The 21284-nt window shown below is 39.2% G+C and overlaps 2 protein-coding genes across 2 annotated transcripts in view; both read left to right on the top strand.

Moving 5' to 3' along the window:
* The first annotated feature begins 1390 nt into the window (after window positions 1-1390).
* Window positions 1391-6689, top strand: LOC125240316. Its single transcript, XM_048148196.1, is given in 10 exon segments — window positions 1391-1508; window positions 2284-2420; window positions 2851-2990; window positions 3905-4289; window positions 5168-5266; window positions 5748-5762; window positions 5764-5847; window positions 5956-5967; window positions 6230-6277; window positions 6645-6689. Coding segments are annotated over 10 exon segments (1026 nt in total). The 5' UTR covers window positions 1391-1447.
* Window positions 6690-7339: 650 nt separating this feature from the next.
* The window catches only part of LOC125240333 (MAP kinase-activated protein kinase 2), a 35713-nt gene continuing 21768 nt past the window's right edge, over window positions 7340-21284 (top strand). Inside the window, exon 1 of the mRNA XM_048148224.1 lies at window positions 7340-7648. Coding sequence (XP_048004181.1) covers window positions 7556-7648 — 93 coding nt within the window. The 5' untranslated portion in view covers window positions 7340-7555. The remainder of the gene's footprint in view (window positions 7649-21284) is intronic.

Here is a 21284-nt window from a genome sequence, read left to right on the forward strand (position 1 = left end):
CATAGTGGACCGATTTTCATGAAACATGGCTAAGAACACTTCCGACTAATTCAGCTTTCAGACAAAAAAAAACTAAATCTTAATGGATTCATCCGTTCGGGAGCTACGATGCCACAGACAGACATGTCGAACTTATCAGTGCACAAAAATCTGTCAATCAATTTGAACTTCATCAAAATGAAATCATTTATTTAAATGGACAATTAAGAGGATGTAACCTTTCCGCTAAACTACGTCTGTACATTTCGATACAAGTGCGAAAAAAAGAAATTCGCAATGGAAGACTCATTAAAACACGATGAAAAGGAATGGTCACAAAATTGAAGAGTGTTCGACTTGTGTCATAAATTACACTGAGCCTTGTTAAGTAAGATTGACATGTCGCTTATTAACAGTCTTTAATTTTATAAAATAAAAGAAGCCTTTTCATCGCCATGTCAAATGCAGGTGACACGAGTCCTATCGTCGTAAAATTAATAAACATTTTTAACTTGAAAATACGTTTGTATGTATGTTACTTATTTACTCATGGAAAGAGGAATGTATAATAAATTGCAACCCTTCCTACAAAAAAAATACGTCTGCATTTTCTGCAAAGATGGTTTGTAAAGAGAGATGACTGTGACAAAAATTACCGTAGTTCTGCTAGTGGACACAAGGTGGCAGTACTTTCTTCGTGCATTTGTATTTGAATCGTAATGTAATGGAAGTTGGAACTGTAGTGTCATTCTGACTACTTATAATAATTCTATAATTATTAAATATCTGTAAACAAGCATTACAAGCAATTTAACAGACAAAAATATTAAATGTTTTACCTATAAAATATAGTCGTGTAAAGTCACAGTCAAAAGCTAGACGACAAAACTTCGCCTAGGCGACAATTAAGAATGCACAAACCATTCTGTGAAAGAATATTGTGGTAGGTGTAATTAGTCCTATGATGGAACTCAATCTAAAGTAAAAATGAAAGCCATAAAGTCGTTTTGGACAAGTGATACCACAACTGTTTTGGGTAAGTATTCAAATGTTAAAAACAAAGTTGTAGTTTATTTCATTTTGGCCGATTTTATTCTCAAAGACAAATATTATTTTCTGATCAGTCATACGTGTACCTATGCCACGATTTATACTTTCTAACCCGTCGCAATTATCAAGGAGACGATTTTTGAATTTCGAACGTAAGAATTCGTCACTGGAAAGTCCGTTGAAAACGGCGACTTGCTACTTTTGAAATTTGTTCAGTAGATTTCTTTTTTAATTAAATTTCGGTTAAATATTGGAATCTTTGGCTTGCTCGGGTTTCAATATTGGCACGTGCGGTTTAACAACTACTTTGCCCCCTTGTAAAACAAATAACTATTAATGTACCTAACGAATAGTTCCAGTGTTCGACGACGTGGAATTCAAGCCGTTCCGAGAGACTTACAAGATCATAACATTCAACATGGTGGTCGGTTTGCTGTACCCTACACCGGAGACAGATGTTTGCAGGCTTGTTGGGATCGGTAACGCTATATCTCTCTTTCTTGATAGTGAGGGTTCTATGCGATAAAAGAGGATGACCTTACTTTTTAGATCATAGCATGAAACTTGCCACTTCTAGTCCTCTAGTAGACTTGCCACGTCTTCGCCTCGTCTAGTCTGTGGCCAGGAGTATTTGTAAGTTTTTTTTTTTTAATTATAAATGGACTTACTCTTGCCCACAGACTAGCCAAAGGCAAAGACGTGGCCTACGATAGAGTGAGCTCACCCAGAAGATGCCTGTTCACTCTTCAACAAACCCAAGTCCTACAGTAAGGGTGCCTTTTCACCAGAGATGAGCTATATGGATGTGTTTGATATCCATCAATCATGTTCATTATTCCACAAAGCAAACCGTTAGTGGGAACTGGTTCAACTGAGCTGATTGTGGATATCAGACGCATCCATATCAACGTAGCGTAGCACATCTCTTATGGAAAGACACCCTAGTGTGCTCAGACCAGACCCGAGATCATGAGGGCCCTTACTAGATCGGTGCTAGTTGGTACTGATCCTGCTTGCTAACCCGATGGTCCTGGGTTGGAATCCCGATAAGGGTTTTGTGTAATGATTTATTTATGATCTGATGCTGATGTGAAGGGCTTGATGTGATGTATTTCTGAATAACACAGATATTTGTTCTTGTCATGGAAGTGTAAGTATGTGTATCGTCGCCATGTATCCGTAGTGCGAGCTATGCTCAGTTTAGGGCTAGGTAGACCTGTGTAAGAATATTACTAATATTTATTTTTTCCTCAGGTGTAGTATTGATATCAATAACCCCAGCAGCTTTTATTGGTCTCCTCGATATCTGGAGCAGCTGGAAGAGAGGGGATATCATAAACATCGTCAGACATGTCACCGTTCTGGGCCCATTTCTAGCAGCGATTTTTAAGGTAAGAATAAGAGGGTGCGCACACGGGCAACTTTTCGAAGCAACTTTTTTGTCGCGACCATGACCTAGTATGAAAGTGCGCACACGAGGCGACGCAACTTTTCATACAAATACGAAAGTCGCCGAGCAACTGTGTCCCCCGTGGGCACGCACCCTAATAGTACATTTCGTTACTAGTGCGGAAAGTGTGAAACACAACACCGAGTGAGTTGGCAAAATTTCTTTAACCCAAGTGCCTTGAAACTATTTCACATTCTCAACCACTTACTACGCTCGCGTTTCAATATTGGAATCATTCGGTTGATCGAATATCAATATTGGCACGTGCGGTTAAACAACTTTGCTCCCTTGTAAAACAAATAACTAGGTACCTAATACCTATTCCATATGCTTAACTGACAAGGAATCTTCGCAATATTTACGTTTTACAGATGATGTTGTTTTATTACACACGAAACAAGGCGTGGAGCATCATTAAGAAGATAGACGCTGACCATGCTCGGTACAATGTACTTCCTGAGTCGCACAAAGATATCGCTCGTTGGCATATAAGAAATACACAATACTACAGGTAAATAATTGTTTTTGGCTCAATAAGCTCTCTAAAAATCTATTAATTAAGTATTAAATGATAATTCATTCATAGAAATTATAACAATTAACAGGAATATGTCGATAATCATCGCATCGTCTACTTCCATATCGATGTTTGATTTCGTATGCGTCGCATCGCCGTCGCGCGACCATCGCGCGACCGTCGCCCACGCAAGCCACGGCGTAAGCGCGACAGCGGTGAGCGGCAGCCATGTGTGAATGAAAAGTCCCATCGCTGTGTCTCGCTTCAATGTATGGCTGCCGTTCACCGCTGTCGCGGTTAGACCAATGTCGTGGCTGAGCCATTTTCGGCGGGGCGGGCACCCTATGCAACGTCTACTCAGGACGAGCTTCAATTGTTTGAGATGCACACCGCACATCTCACCCCGCAGCATTCCCAATATGAGCTGAGCCTTACACAAAAAGTGTACTTACACTTCATTTACAGTACACGACAGTGCATAGATCTTTAAAACCCTACATAATAAGTCTATTCCCCAAAGCCAGTGTCCGCCGACTTTCCGCGCATGCGCGCAGTACCGAAAAAACTGAAAACGCATTGTTTGGCTCTGTAACCATGGTAACGCATTGTTATAACGATACTGCGCGCGTGCGCGGGAAAGCTTTGGGCAGCTGAGCTGACAGTGCAAACCTTTGCGTCAAAATACAGGAAATAGTGTGAATTTCACGAAGTTTGTTCAAGAAAACTATTAAAAACTAAGTGCATGCTCGTAGAAAAACTATTATATGCAACGGTGTTTAACTGAGTCAAAAAATACTTGTGGCGTCTTAATAACAATTTTCGGCTTCGCCTCAAATTGTTATCCTCGACACTCGTCTTTTTTGACCTCCTTTAAACGCCTGTTGCATAAAATACTATATTTGTTACAGCGAAAAATGCTGGTTTATAACAGTCGCCGTTTGCGTCCTCACATTTCCATTCACCGCCGTGGTTCTCAACTTCTACAATTTCGTCTTCAAGGAAGAACCTGTCAAGTACATGATACATGACTTGGACAAGCCATTTTCACCCCGAGAAGACAGATTTTCAACCCCTTATTTCGAAATAATGTTTGGCTACATGGCGTACTGTTCGCTGTGGTATATACTGAGTTTTACAGGATTTGACGCGTTTTTCGGTATAACTATTAACCATACTTGTATGAAAATGGAGTTAGCTTGTAAAGTTATGGAGGACGCCATGTTGGAGAAGGACAGAGATAGTCGACTTAGAAAGATGAAGGAAGTGATTTCGGAGCAGAATGATTGTTTTAAGAAGAGTAAATTTAACTAAGGTATTCAATTTTAACCAAAGACATATGTAACTCCGTATAGACGTAGGTATAAAGTCTAAGAAAAAAACGTACCATAGAGAAAAAGGTACAGTGGGCAAGATGCGTGTCGGGCCACGCTCAGCTAGGGCGCTAATTTTAATATTTTTCATTTTAAACATATCTACTAAACCTATCAAGTTCAAAACAATTTTCCTAGAAAGATTTTATAAAGTTCTACTTTTGTGATTTTTTTTCATATTTTTCAAACATATGGTTCAAAAGTTCAGGGGTGGGCGCGTTCTCACGCACGTTTTTCTATTGTTACTTTACGTCGTCAGCGATTATTTCCTAAAATATAAAAATTATCAAAAAAATAGATCTTAGCAAACCCTTACTCATTTTTAAATACCTATCCAACAATATATCACAAGTTAGGATGTTGGAACTGAAAAAAATATATAAATACAGCCCCCATTATATAACTAGAAAATACCCAAGACTTAATAAATCATTTTTTGAGTAATTATTTTTGGATCCATTTTTGCACTTTGTCGGCGTGATTCATATACATATTGGTACCAAATTTCAGCTTCTGTACTTGTGCTAACGGTTATTATATTATCCGCGGACGGACGGACGGACGGACGGACGGACTCTGACAGACTCGACATTTTGAAACGTATAAGGGTTCCTAGTTGACTACGGAACCCTAAAAAGGTCATAGAGAGTCACACTAACACTGTGCTTAGATATGTTCGCCTCTATCTTGCAGATTCCAACATTACCCATAATACTTACCTACATTTTGAGCATCAATAACACATTTCTTTATATTAGCATCTTCATCATCACCAACGATATTCTTCTATATGTTTACAGTGCGGTGGAACTGATACAAGATACTTTCAACTTTTGGCTCGGGTTAATTGTCGTGGCAACGATGTGTCAGATATGTAACTGCATGTACCAAATTATCGAGGTAAGAAATGCATTAAACTCGATTTGTTAAAAAAAAATTACGATGTAAGCATACAGCAGGCAAGCAGTCACTAAAGCATAGGGACGCTTGTGACACCAGAGGTGTCACATGCGCGTTGCTGGCCGTGAAACCGACAGGAAGTTCTGGGAGGGGTTCTTACCTATTTATTTGCAGTATGTTACTGTTTTTGATTTAACGGATGACTGGCAAAGAATGTCGTAATTATCTTGTGTTTTTTATTTCTGTTAAATTAATTGTAAAATATACCCTCTCATTTAACATAATTCAACTACTTTGTTACTCAGGGCTACGGAATAGATCCCAAGTACATAATCTTCATTTTGGGTACCGTCGCGCACATTTACCTTCCGTGTCGATACGCGGCCAAGTTACAAGTCAGCGTAAGTTAATCTTGTTTTTAAATCAATTAACTAAAGTCTAGATGGTCAAAAAGTGTCTATGAATTTAACTTTCTAAACAGGCACTAGATGTCGCCAACGCGTCTATACTGTTGCGGTTGGGAGCACGTGAATGACGAGAGAGCGCGAAAGATGATCGCCTTCATGATAGCTAGAGCACAGGTAAGGGTGTTTCATTCATGTTTAATTTTAGGTCTAATGTTCATTGTGTTGCGTCCCACTACTGACGCATAAAAGGGCAAGGGGTGACAATTAAAGTGTGATCACAAGGTACCTATGCATGCAACGTGCAACTTCAGCGCTTAGGCTTCCCACAGACAGTCTTAAAAATTCATAATCTTAAAAAAAATTGTAATTTGACAGATCTGTCAGTGTCTTGTCAGTGTCAGTTTGAACTGTCAGATTGCATACAATTTTTTTTAAGATTATGATATTTTAAGATTGTCTGTGGGAAGCCTTACACTCTTGAATTATTTAAATAGGTAATCAAGTATATTATTGTTTAAAATTTAAGTTAACATTGTGCTTTTCAGGTTCCATTAAGATCACAGCTTTCAATATGTTTTATTTTGACATGGATCTATTCGTTTCGGTGTGTATGCCCTTTATTTTACAAATTTCCTAAGCTTTGTTTTGATACGTTGATATCCCATTTATCGCTAAAATCTAAATCGTAAACTCAATATCTGCATCTCTATCGCTCTTCTTATCAGTAAATGCGAGTTATTTGTAGTAACATCTAGCCCCAATCACGTGCAAGTACTGCTACTTGTAAATAGATGTCGCGACAGTATTCTGTTTTCAATTCCTTCTGCTTGTATTTACGCTATTTGATTGCGTGAATGTCACTACAAATAACTCGCAATTACTGGTGTGTGGAGTTACAACTCTTTCCTTTCTTATTCCTCTACGGTAACAGTCGTATTTTTGTGAATAATCTAATATTTATTTGGTTACAGATATTGCAAACATCGTATTCACTTTTCACACTATTGCGATCTTAGATAAAACTATTTTAAGTTACTCGTAAATGTTCTTTCATGAATTTTATAAAATAAGTTTAAGTGTATTAAAAAATAGATCAATAAATATTTTATGATTTAATGCGTTATTGATCCTAATATTCAACCCTTAATTTGGCAAAAAAGGCCATGGTCGTGAGTTTAAGCCTCCTCGGCGACCGATAGTTCTAATGACTCTGATTCAGAAAAAACATACAAAAAAGAGGGTCAAAGGTCATGTTCGGCAGGGCGAACATTGTGAGGGCCCGCGCACACGGATGCAACAGTTGCACGGCGATATTTTTGTCTCTGTCGTCACTCCTTGGACGCACGACAGAGACAAAAAATGTCGCCGTGCAACTGTTGCATATGTGTGCGCGGAGCGTCAGGTCAGAATATTCTGAAAACAGATGATATCAGAGACATCTAGCAACCAATACTAGAACTAGTGAAAGACTTGTTTGAGTCACCGACGTCATTCTTGTTTTAATTTGGTCTGCTACTCGCCGCTAAATGGCACTGTCGTCGAATAATTTTGTTTATATCATTCATAACATTTTTGCGCTGATGTTGGTAGCACTGTTGACTCACAAACAATTTCACAATCCGTAGTATTTCTAATTAGTCTGTGGCAGCGTAGTACAGTACAATACAGTGACGACAGCGATTGCTCAACGAGTAACGAGTGTTTGTCATTCGTACGAATTTAGATAAAAATTTACAATCAAATAATTGTTCATTGACCACACGCGAGTGTAGTGAGTAAGTGCAAGATCAAATACGGTGTCAGTGACGAATCTCCTGTTATAAGTGTACAAGCGCATGTGTAGCAGGAAAAGTTGTTTAAAAACAGACAACGAACTTTAAACATGAATAACAGTACGAGACAGCCGAAAACTACGCCTATTACAGACGATTACGATATTTCGAATACCGTACTCGGCCTAGGCATCAATGGAAAGGTGAGTTTTTCCCTTGTTACGGTAGAAATTTTAAAAACTCCGTTACGAAGAATGTTATTTTCATTGTTTACCCGTATGACGTAAATGTATAAATTTAGACGACGGTTTTTATCTCGTTTTCGTAGACGCCTAGTTTGAGTAGACGGTAAACTAAACATGCAGTTTGAGGAAGTTTTTCACATGTTTAGTTTGTATTAGAGAATGTTTACTTCTGCTATTTGCATTTTACACTTTTGTATAATTTTTGTTATGTGGATAACACAATTCCAAAGTTTGAATGATACCAAAGTTAATTCATAAGAATTATGAATCAGAAGTCTCTTGCTGAAATTATTTATTTAGTGAACACCAAAGCAAAACTTCATTTAACATACTAACTAAGTAATAACCTAACCACAAAATTAAAATTTTGAAAAAACCCCCGACCGCGACATAGTGGACCGATTTTCATGAAACATGGCTAAGAACACTCCTGACTAACTCAGCTTTTAAACAAAAAAAACTAAATCGAAATCAGTTCATCCATTCGGCAGCTACGATGCCACAGACAGACACACACACAGACAGACAAACAGACAGACAGACAGACAGACAGACACGTCAAACTTATAACACCCCTTTGTTTTTGCGTCAGGGGTTAAAAATACTACATAGTAAATAACCAGTAATTTTAAAATACCATTGAGAGTGAACAGGCATCTTCTGGGCGAGCTCACTCCATCGTAGGCCACGTCTTTGCCTTTGGCTAGTCTGTGGCAAAGAGTAAGCCCATTTATAATTTAAAAAAAAAATAGTATTGAGGGGTGTGGGTGTAGGGCTTGAATCATATTCCTCCATTTACTGCAATATTAATTCCTCAGACTAACATTTTCAATGATACTGATGGTTTAAAACACTTAACTCAATACATTTACACAATTGCCTAATTCTTGTATGTGGTTTCGACTGAATTGAAATTCATGACAACACTCCTCGTCAAGGTTATACCAAGAGCCTATACACTTAGAGTGGCATGTATTGCAACCCTATGAGGTACAAGAGCTTACAACCCAAAATATTCTTGGATTCTTTGGCATAAGCATGAAGGATATTTAAGTACAAAGTGGCCATCTCAATAGATCACTGTTGGTCGAACTGACTCGGAGAGGCCCACAATAATATTGTAGGGTTGTTTATATCTATAAAAGGGTTGTCCATAGGCTAGAATTACTGGTTAGCTGGTTACCATCAGGTTGGTCATACACTAAAATGGTGTTTTAAAAAAAACCAGATTGGGTTTGTTGTATGTTGCCTAAATAATAAACATTAGGAAAACACAACAGCCCCTTTCCATAAATAACTTATTATCTCATTAAATAACAATTACTAAGAATACAATAACAAATAACAGAAAATTTCTGGAATTCCCCTGATTCTACCCACTCCCTGTGCCCATAAATTCCAATAATAATTTACATGATAAAGAAATATCAACCATAACTACACAGCAGCAAAAATTAAGTTTGAGCGATGATAATGTGACTTATCACCTTTACATCTCTCAGTTTAGGGACAAAGATAATAATTGTATTATAAATATTATCATTCTTATAGAATAATGTGATTTAAACATTTGCTATTGTAAATGTCACCATAATTATTGTTTGATTAATCTTTGACGTTAATCTAGCGCGTTGTGACCCTGCCTGCTAAATGGTTCTGGGTTCGAATCCCGAGTACGATGAGATATTTGTTTTGTGCGGGGGGTCACGTGGTAAAGGCCCAGGCCCCAGGGGGGGGTCACGTGGTCTATGTGTATGGCCAACCTAGGCTCCAAGAGGGGGGGGGGTCATGACCCCCATGACCTCCCCTCCCTGGATCCGCGCATGGTTCCTGAGTTATGGATGATTTCTTTTCTATGTATACATATAATTATGTATTTATCTATAACTCCCTTTGGGTGTGTTTTAATTCACTGCCTCTCTTTTCAAATTCCTCTTCCGCACTTGTATCGTAACGTAATATACTATTTGGTTTTAACCCCCGACGCAAAAACGACGGGGTGTTATAAGTTTGACGTGTCTGTCTGTCTGTCTATTTGTCTGTGTCTGTCTGGCATCGTAGCTCCCGAACGGATGAACCGATTTAGATTTAATTATTTTTATTTGAAAGCTGAATTAGTCGGGAGTGTTCTTAGCCATGTTTCATGAAAATCGGTCCACTATGTCGCGGTCGGGGGTTTTTTCAAAATTTCAATTTTGTGGTTAGGTTAGTTGGTCAGAAATGTCAGAATGTAAGCAATAAAGTCGTGTATACATACTTTTGGCACGTTGTCCGCATCTAGGTTTAGTATGTTGACGGTACATTGGTTCAATATTTACATTAATGTATCTTATCAGCACGTGATATCTGCAGAGTTTACTGTATGCATTTACATTACAACATATATTGTAATACAGGTATGTATATACTATGATCAGCAATATCAGTAGTAGTTAGGCTCCGCATTGCTACGTAGCAAGTATTAGGGTTGGCAAGGCAAATATTTGGAAACTTGGCATCAGCCCGGATTTCTAAAGACTTCTGTTCGAATCCGGCCTTTACCATTAGAGGTCTCCGTCGTTTTTAGCGTTCCGTACCAAAAAGCTGCAAAAGGAACCCTTTTTAGGGTTCCGTAGTCAACTAGGAACCCTTATAGTTTCGCCATGTCTGTCTGTCCGTCCGTCCGTCCGTCCGTCCGCGGATAATCTCAGTAACCGTTAGCACTAGAAAGCTGAAATTTGGTACCAATATGTATATCAATCACGCCAACAAAGTGCAAAAATAAAAAATGGAAAAAAATGATTTATTAGGGTACCCCCCTACATGTAAAGTGGGGGCTGATATTTTTTTCATTCCAACCCCAACGTGTGATATATTGTTGGATAGGTATTAAAAAATGAATAAGGGTTTACTAAGATCGTTTTTTGATAATATTAATATTTTCGGAAATAATCGCTCCTAAAGGAAAAAAAAGTGCGTCCCCCCCCCTCTAACTTTTGAACCATATGTTTAACTAACCACAAAATTAAAATTTTGAAAAAACCCCCGACCGCGACATAGTGGACCGATTTTCATGAAACATGGCTAAGAACACTCCCGACTAACTCAGCTTTCAAACAAAAAAAACTAAATCGAAATCGGTTCACCCGTTCGGGAGCTACGGTGCCACAGACAGACATACACACAGACAAACAGACAGACATACAGACAGACAGACAGACAGACAGACAGACAGACAGACAGACAGACAGACAGACACGTCAAACTTATAACACCTCTTCGTTTTTTCGTCGGGGGTTAAAAAATATGAAAAAAATCACAAAAGTAGAACTTTATAAATACTTTCTAGGAAAATGATTTTGAACTTGATAGGTTCAGTAGTTTTTGAGAAAAATACGGAAAACTACGGAACCCTACACTGAGCGTGGCCCGACACGCTCTTGGCCGGTTTTTTTCTTGAATATGTCGCATATTATTTCGATTTTTTAACCCCCGACGCAAAGACGAAGGGGTGTTATAAGTTAGACGTGTCTGTCTGTGTGTTTGTCTGTCTGTCTGTCTGTCTGTCTGTCTGTCTGTCTGTTTGTCTGTGTGTGTGTCTGTCTGTGGCATCGTAGCTCCCGAACGGATGAACCGATTTCGATTTAGTTTTTTTTATTTCAAAGCTGTGTTAGTCGGGAGTGTTCTTAGCCATATTTCATGAAAATCGGTCCACTAGGTCGCGGTCGGGGGTTTTTTCAAAATTTTAATTTTGTGGTTAGGTTAGTTGTCTGAAAGCTGAGTTAGTCGGGAGTGTCCTTAGCCATGTTTCATGAAAATCGGTCTACTATGTCGCGGTCGGGGGTTTTTTCAAAATTTTGGTTTTGTGGTTAGGTTATACGTTCTTAATTTTCCATCTACATTTTGAACAAGTTTCGAAATGCAGAAATGGACATAAAGGGTTTTATGACGCATAGGTAAGTATAAAACTTGAGTGCACGCTCGGGCGTACAGCGGGAAGGGCGTGCGGCGTGCATATCAAACAATTGAAGCTCATACAAGTGTCCTGAGTCGACGCTACATAGGGTGGACGCACGCTTGCCCGCCCCGCCGAACGCTCCGTTTGGAGCGTCCTCATCACGTCTTACGGCCCGGCCATGACATTGGCCTAAGCGCGACAGCGGTGAGCGGCGGCCATACATTGGAGCGAGACACAGCGATGGGACTTTTCATTCGCACGAATGGCTGCCGCTCACCGCTCTCGCGCTTAGACCAATGTCGTGGCTGAACCGTTACACATTGTGAGTTAGGAATTCGATAATAGGAATGACTCGGCGAACTACGTGTTGAAGCTTATCGCGAGGTGGACAGCTCAAGAGCTACTAGTTTATTATACCTATACCTATCACTCGAACAGAGAGTACCATTTAATCTCACACTATAAAACCTATGTTTAGAGCGGTTTCCCACTACATACTATTCAATCCGTGATAACCTAACCTAACCACGAAATTAAAATTTTGAAAAAACCCCCGACCGCGACATAGTAGCCCGATTTTTATGAAACATGGCTAAGAACACTCCCGACTTACTCAGCTTTCTAACAAAAAAAAAACTAAATCTAAATTGGTTCATCCGTTCGGGAGCTACGGTGCCACAGACAGACACATACACAGGCAGACAGACACGTCAAACTTATAACACCCCGTCGTTTTTGCGTCGGGGGTTATAACCTGCAACAAAATTAAAATTTTGAAAAAACCCCCGTCCGCGACCTAGTGGACCGTTCTTCATGAAACATGGCTAAGAACACTCCCGACTAACTCAGCTTTCAGACAAAAAAAACTTAATCAATATCGGTTCATCCGTTCGAGAACTACGATGCCACAGACAGACACACACACAGACAGACAGACATACACACAGACAGACACGTCAAACTTATAACACCCCTTCGTTTTTGCATCGGGGGTTAAAACACGGAACCCTTATAGGATCACTCGTGCGGTCTGTCCGTCTGCCACAGCCAATTTTCTCCAAAACTACTGAAATTTGGCACACATATGTTTACTTGTGACCCAAAGACGGACATGTAATTTAAATTAAGAAAATTTAATCATAGGGGCCACTTTTGGGGGGTAAAAGTGAAAATTAAAAAAAACCCCCGACCGCGACATAGTAGCCCGATTTTTATGAAACATGGCTAAGAACACTCCCGACTTACTCAGCTTTCTAACAAAAAAAAAACTAAATCTAAATTGGTTCATCCGTTCGGGAGCTACGGTGCCACAGACAGACACATACACAGGCAGACAGACACGTCAAACTTATAACACCCCGTCGTTTTTGCGTCGGGGGTTATAACCTGCAACAAAATTAAAATTTTGAAAAAACCCCCGTCCGCGACCTAGTGGACCGATTGGACCTCATGAAACATGGCTAAGAACACTCCCGACTAACACAGCTTTCAAATGAAAAAAACTAAATCGAAATCGGTTCATCCGTTCGGGAGCTACGATGCCACAGACAGACGCACACACAGACAGACAAACAGACAGACAGACAGACAGACACGTCAAACTTATAACACTCCGTCGTTTTTGCGTCGGGGGTTAAAAATGATATCCGTCATATTCGTAGAACTATTGGTATTGTAGTTTTATACCTAGATCCGACGACTGATGAAAAGATTAGAAATCGGATGACGGAGCTCGGATCATGCGCGGATCCAGGGGGGGGGGGGTCATGGGGGTCATGACCCCCCTGGAGCCTAGGTTGGCCATACAAATAGACCACGTGACCCCCCCTCTGGGGCCTGGGCCTTTACCACGTGACCCCCCCCTGGGCACGAAGCTGGATCCGCGCTAGGCTCGGATGTAGTGCGTAAAGTACAAATAGTGCTACGGCTTGGACGTAGTGTGAAACCGCCCTTAAAGCTCGGCCACACATGCGCGTTTTGATAGCGTAGGCGGAGCGGTAGCGGTGGCTATCAAAACGCTTTGTGTGTGGCGGAGGCTTTAGGTGTCGTTCGTCCGATATCAGAGTTCAGACTAGCTGGCATGACTTGCGTTCTTGTCAGATGTATGATTATCATTATGATACGCACATCTGACTATGTTGGCCTTCATAACTGATAATTCGTGTCTGTCTGTCTGTCCGTCTGTCTGTCTGTCTGTCTGTCTGTCTGTCTGTCTGTCTGTCTGTTTGTCTGTGTGTGTGTCTGTCTGTGGCATCGTAGCTCCCGAACGGATGAACCGATTTCGATTTAGTTTTTTTTATTTGAAAGCTGTGTTAGTCGGGAGTGTTCTTAGCCATGTTTCATGAAAATCGGTCCACTAGGTCGCGGTCGGGGGTTTTTTCAAAATTTTAATTTTGTGGTTAGCTTATTTTCTACTAGATAATAGATTGAACCGTCGTATCGCGTATTTTTTTTAAATTTTGCGCGCTTAGTCATTTCGGAGATAAGGGGGGGGAGGATAGACATTATTATATATTTTTAAATACTTATAAAAAGCTCTTTCATTTGATATACAACACAATGTAGTTTAAAAAACCTTGATTTTTAATTTTCACTTTTACCCCCCAAAAGTGGCCCCTATGATTAAATTTTCTTAATTTAAATTACATGTCCGTCTTTGGGTCACAAGTGAACATATGTGTGCCAAATTTCAGTAGTTTTGGAGAAAATTGGCTGTGGCAGACGGACAGACCGCACGAGTTATCCTATAAGGGTTCCGTGTTTTAACCCCCGACGCAAAAACGATGGGGTGTTATAAGTTTGACGTGTCTGTCTGTGTGTATGTCTGTCTGTCTGTGTGTGTGTCTGTCTGTGGCATCGTAGCTCTCGAACGGATGAACCGATATTGATTAAGTTTTTTTTGTCTGAAAGCTGAGTTAGTCGGGAGTGTTCTTAGCCATGTTTCATGAAAAACGGTCCACTAGGTCGCGGTCGGGGGTTTTTTCAAAATTTTAATTTTGTGGTTAGGTTATCCTTTTTGAGGTACGGAACGGAACCCTAAAAATTAAAGATAGTAACTGTATTGTTGTCTGAGTCAAGGTGAAAATCGGTTCGACTGGAGCATATCGTCACTAATTTTAAAAAATCTCGTATCTCACGCTGCTCCTCAAAGTTAAGGCTGCTTTCAAAAAAAACGTCAAAAGAATGTAAAATTGATAGTTTTAGTCGGTGAAATACTACACTTTCCGTTATCCAATAGATTTATTTAATTCAAGTTCCAGTTAGAGCATCTTATTATCTTGATTTTTATAAGACTGGATTTTTGAAAACTAACTCACTAAATTAATTATGAATTTTTCTCTAATGCACGTTTAGAAAAACGCACGTATAGAGCTGAATCAGTCGATCTTATTTGTAAAATTTGGACAATTTTGAATATTAAAACGGGTAAATTTATAATTCGTATATCCTGTACCACAATCATTTCAGACTAGATTTTTATTTTAAGTTTTTGAAAAAGAGTAAACTAGCCTAAGGCGAATTCAATTTTTTTCAGAAATTACCTAAAATTAAGTGACAATTTCTTTGAAAATCTACATCAAATCGAAGTAAGTTTTGTACTAAATGAATCTGCAACGTTTACTTAAATTGCTGTTATGCCTTAGTGGTTATAAATTGCTATTATTGATTTTTGCCAATTTTTTGAAAACGAGCCTTCACCGGTACAATTATTACCACTTTTGGGCATTTTCTCATATTTTGTTAGACCAAGTAGAAAAAGTCCTATAATGTGATATATATTTATAAACTACTCGCAAAGCTCTTTAATTTGATACCACACACGGTATGATCGAGCGCTCGGTTGCGATTTCACTATTTTTAACACGAAAGCCCTCTTAAAACGCAGTAAGTCATATGCATTCCATACATACTTACTACAATTTTCTTTTCACTGACAGACGAAGATACAAGTTTTTTTTAAAGTAGTGACGATGTTGTGTGTACTGAAGCAGACAGAAGATGACGTCAGTGTTGGGTTGGACGTTCACTGAAGGTTTTAATCAGGATCTAAATAAACTTTATGCCATCCTGTACACTCTTATGAAGCATGTACCAGGTACTGAGCAAGACAGACATATACCTACTTGACTCGATCGTACAGTGGTACTGTTTTCTCAAACAATTTATCAATATCATGCGTTTGGGACCGGTTTCAAAATGAGAGGTCTTCTGTTTGACCCCTTGAATTGTTAGGTATCATGTAAAATTTTAGACAATTGATTTTGCTTTTTCGGTACATCTACATTAACGCTTAAGTAGGTATTTCAATGTTAGTCTGCCACTTATCTCAGACTATAACCTAAGCACAAAATTAAAATTTTGAAAAAACCCTCAACCGCGACATAGTAGACCGATTTTCATGAAACATGGTTAAGGACACTCCCGATTAACTCAATTTCAGACAAAATAAAACTAAATCTAAATCGGTTCATCCGTTCGGGAGCTACGATGCCACAGACGGACAGACAGACAGACAAACAGACAGACAGACAGACATCGTTTTTGCGTCGGGGGTTAATAATCAGGTGATACAATGTTAAAATCGCTGGTGGCGTAGCGGTAAGAGCGTGCGATTTACAATCCGGTGGTCGCGGATTTGAACTCTGGCTCGTACCAATGAGTTTTTCGGAATTATTTGCGAAATGTCATTTGATATTTGCCAGTCGCTTTACGGTGAAGGAAAACATCGTGAGGAAACCGGACTAATCCCAATAAGTCCTAGTTACCTTTCGGGCTGGAAGGTCAGATGGCAGTCGCTTTCGTAACTAAAACTAGTGCCTACGAAATCCTGGGATCAGTTATCAAAGCGAACCCCAGGCTCCCATGAGCCATGGCAAATGCCGAGATAACGCAAGAAGGATGATGATTTAATTCTTGATTCTTATTTGATTATTATGGTTAAACCTGTAGGGCTTCCGCCGTATAGTCCGTACATTGATTTTAATGGCGCCAAGCCTGTTTTATCAATTTATAGTTAATCTGATAAAATAATACTATCAGTTGAATGGATACTTATAAATATCTTAATCATGATTAGTCATTCATGTATTTCCAATGTTAATATCGGAATGGATGATTCACACAGTATTGTATTTTCAGTTTTGAGATAAATCCAAAGTTCAACGGTTAGGTACCTTATGCATAAATAAATAATGAAATCTTGTAAAATCATTTTCATTTCATTCGTAATTAAGTGTCTTGTAATTTCTTATTCAAATGTTGGCCCAGTTGCTGCCTAAATCTTAGATAATCGATCGGCTGATTACCTTTGCATTTATTAAGACCGATAATATTAGGATACCCAAAATCGTTGCATTCTAATTGTGTCGCTTAACTTCAAACTCTTAAGCTTAAGTGGGACTGGGCTGGACACGTATGCCGCATGCATCCTGAAAGTTGTGCCAACTGAAAGTTGGGCCAAAATGGTTACTGAGTGGGACCCACGTACTACCATACCTCGACGGTGTAGGTCGGCGTTCAGCCAGACCGAAAAGGGTAGATGGTACTACTACTTGGAACAACTTTATCCGAACTGCCTCTCTAGCACAACTTACCTTGTCGCGCGCGAGTCCATACTTGAAGTCGCGCGTGATGATGGAGTCGCACGCGACAAGGCAAGTTGTGCTAAAGGGTCTGGTGGGAAAATGCGAGTGATAGGGTCGAGTGGAGGAAGAGAGGGGAGGCCTTTCCCCTGGCAGTGGGACTCTAATGCAGGCTAAAAACTCTGGAATATCCTGGAATTCTGCTATAAGGTTGATTCTTTTTCAGATTTAATATATATTTTTACTAGCTTTTGCCCGCGGCTTCGCTCGCGTTAGAAAGAGACAAAAATTAGCCTATGTCACTCTCCACCCCTTCAACTATCTCCACCTAAAAAATCACGTCAATTCGTCGCTTCTTTTTGCCGTGAAAGACTGACAAACAAACAGACACACACACTTTTCCATTTATGATATTGTAGTATATATAGTATATAGTATAGTATGGACACATATATAATCAACCTTAAAGCAGAATGGATTTACCCGAGTTTGAAGTTAAGCGACACAATTAAAGTTTAATCAAACTTTCTTCCGGTTAGTTTAATTACCTATGTCATAGTCCTAATACAAATGCGCCAGTCATTATCATTTGTAATGATCTTCCAAGAACCGCTTCACGGTCAAACAATTTCCTAATCGATTTGTGACGAATCCATTGGGATTTTTGTAGTTTATACATCGATTATACATCGAGTCGAGAGTAAGTCGGGAGTGAGCCATATATTGATTTAGACTAACACGATTTGCACTCATAATTTTAGAAGTTTTTTTTTTGGGAGTGAGCCATGTTTCATGAAAATCGGTCTACTATGTCGCGGTCGGGCGTTTTTTCAAAATTTTAATTTTAATTTCTCGTGGTGTGTCCTATCCTTTATTTACCAACACTGTGCCAAGAAATTCCTTGTCACTAGGAAGTGTGAACAACGGAACCCGTTATTGGTATTCCGTCTTAAAGTCATCGCCCTCACAACAGTAATGTCTTGTTACCTACTGCAGTGCAGTACAAAGCGCTATTGATATGAGGAAATGCCATCTTGACACAGGGTTAAAATGTGTAATAAGCTTTAACAACTTTACTAATTTCGCATAAAATAGGCCCTTGAGGCATTGTACCAAGGATACTGGCGACATTTCCTCGCTGTATCGCAATGCTGATACGTTGAGCGAGGAAGTCGCCAGCTCTTCGGTCACCAGTTACCTCAACCAGACGCTTCGCGATTTCTGTGAACAACTTGTTCGCGCTGGGGCCCCATGGACCTAGAGTTTCTACACCAAAGGGTACAAAAAGGTATTCTTTGCCAAGACTTTTGTATTTATTACGTTTCAAAATTTCGGCACTTTCTGCCGCTGCGCCCGCTTTTATCTTGGTCCGTTGGAGGTGAGACGGTGCCAATGTGTCTACGCAGGTAGCATCCCACACTAACATTCGTCCCATACTCCAAGGGATATTTTACAATGCCTCAAGGGCCTATTTTAGACATTAGCTAGCTTTTAAGTTTAGTCTTAGTTTCTTATATAATTATGTAAATATGTTAATGTAAATAAAGATATTTCGCATTGTAATGTAAGTGATTAATTTCAAAACTTATTGAAAATTACGTTTTTAGTAAATTACCAATTAGAACTCATGGCATCTGGATCGATACTTCCGGCGGCGGCTATATTTCCGAGCCTATATTTCAAATCAAGGGCATTCAACAGGCATCTTCTGGGCGAGCTCACTCCATCGTAGGCCACGTCTTTGCCTTTGGCTAGTCTGTGGCCGGCTTGCGCTCTACCACCTGAGCTGCCAAGACCTCAATGACCTTATTCATAATTCCATAGTCAGCGAAACTTTCCATCATATATGGCAATGGTACACTTGGCGAGGTATAAAATATAGTTGCGGACAAACTTCCAAAAGTATATCAATAAGGTCGCGTACTTTGCCCGCATCGATATTTAGGACCGGTACAAGTGGTGTACAGTCAAGTGTAAAAATATTGGTGTACACATCTTACTCAAAAATATGTTCTATAGCATCTTAGTCCGGTGTAATAAGAGCGTAGTACCATATTTATGAGACGATTATTTCGATACGTATTTTTGCACTTGACTGTACTAGAAGAGAGGCCTATGCTCAGTGGGCGATAAAGGGCTGATATGATGATGATGTTTAACACCTTGACTTGACTGACAGACGTTTCTGCTTGTCCAAAAGTTAAACTATTGTCAGATTTTAGTTAATGCAAATTCTTAGTAGTTTTCCTGTTTCAAATAGCATATACATTGTTGTTTACTATTACGCGTTAGTTTTCCTCTGACGTCGCGTCATAATATTTCAGTGTTGTTGTAAAGAAGGACTTAAACTCATATAATACTGTAGTAAAACATAGATTACTAACGAGATAAATTATGTCATTCATACATTCTGCGGATGTTTATACTATAGTGTTAAATATTTAATTAACCCCCGACGCAAAACGACGGGGTGTTATAAGTTTGACGTGTCTGTCTGTCCGTCTGGCTGTCTGTTTGTCTGTCTGTGTGTGTGTCTGTCTGTGGCATCGTAGCTCCCGAATGGATGAACCGATTTAGATTTAGTTTTTTTTGCCTGAAAGCTGAGTTAGTCGGGAATGTTTCATGAAAATCGGTCTACTATGTCGCAGTCGGGGGTTTGTCAAAATTTTAATTTTGTGGTTAGGTTAGGTTATTAATTAGTCACTATTTAATGTTTATCCCTAAACAAACTTCTTAGTATTTCTAAACCTAACAAATGTTTCCACTCCGGTTTTAACGTACATCATTACATGACGTACGTTGTACGCGCTGCGCAAATCCGATGCGCACTGGGAAGTAAACGCAAATATTCTCTCACCGAGAACTGAGATTCCTGATAACTGTGCGCTACCATGAGTTGTGTGTTACTTAATAGCGGTAACCTAACCACAAAATAAAACTAAAATTTTGAAAAAAAAACCCCGACCACGATACAGTAGACCGATTTTCATGAAACATGGCTAAGAACACTCCTAATCCCAACTAACTCAGCTTTTAAACAAAAAAAAACTAAATCGAAATCGGTTCATCCGTTCGGGAGCTACGATGCCATAGACAGACACACACACAGACAAACAGACAGACAGACAGACACGTCAAGCTTTATAACACCCCGTCGTTTTTGCGTCGGGGTTAAAAAATAGTAGATTACATACATAGGTCAGTAAAGTAATCTCGGATTGCATGTATGCTCAATTAGTCGGGAGTGTTCTTAGTCATGTTTCATGAAAATCGGTCCACTATATCGGGTTTTTTTCAAAATGTATGTAATTTTTGGTTCCAGTTAAGTAACCGTTTGGGGACGCTGTTCACCTTCTCCATACATTTTCCGTAACGTTCTCACTATCGACTAAAGTATTCTCGACTCGTGGTAGCTATACTTATAACTGTATGACTTAAATATGCATCCTTATTCCTTAAGATCTAGCGTCTTTATACATTTATTCGTAAAGTATCACAGATCGTCACTACTTTTAAAAAAACTTGTATCTTCGTCTGTCAATGAAAAGAAAATTGTAGTAAGTATGTATGGAATGCATATAGACTTACTGCGTTTTAACTTTGAGGAACAGCGTTAGATACGAGATTTTTTAAAAGTAGTGACGAGATGTATCCTTTGATCTTAGCAAAGTTCATATAAAATATTACGAACGAACGAACCATTTTCATTGGCTATCGAAAACTCAGTGGGAAATATAAGTAAACATTTACTTACCCAGAACTGTTATTCTTGATAACTGTTAGAGGTAAATATGCGTCCTCTGAGAATCTAGCTTCTTACATTAAGCAAAGTGGATAGACAGACTAGTATATGTGTATCCTTTGATCTTTGCACTGTATCAAATATACTTACTTTTTTTTTTTGACACCTTACACAGGTCAACTTAGCCCCAAACTAAGCAAAGCTTGTACCTACTATGGGTGCTAAGCGACGATATACATACTTAAATAGATAAATACATACTTATATACATAGAAAACATCCATGACTCAGGAACAAATATCTGTGCTCATCACACAAATAAATGCCCTTACC

Source organism: Leguminivora glycinivorella, chromosome 27 (assembly GCF_023078275.1).
Source record: "Leguminivora glycinivorella isolate SPB_JAAS2020 chromosome 27, LegGlyc_1.1, whole genome shotgun sequence".
In the NCBI taxonomy this organism is placed as follows: domain Eukaryota; kingdom Metazoa; phylum Arthropoda; class Insecta; order Lepidoptera; family Tortricidae; genus Leguminivora; species Leguminivora glycinivorella.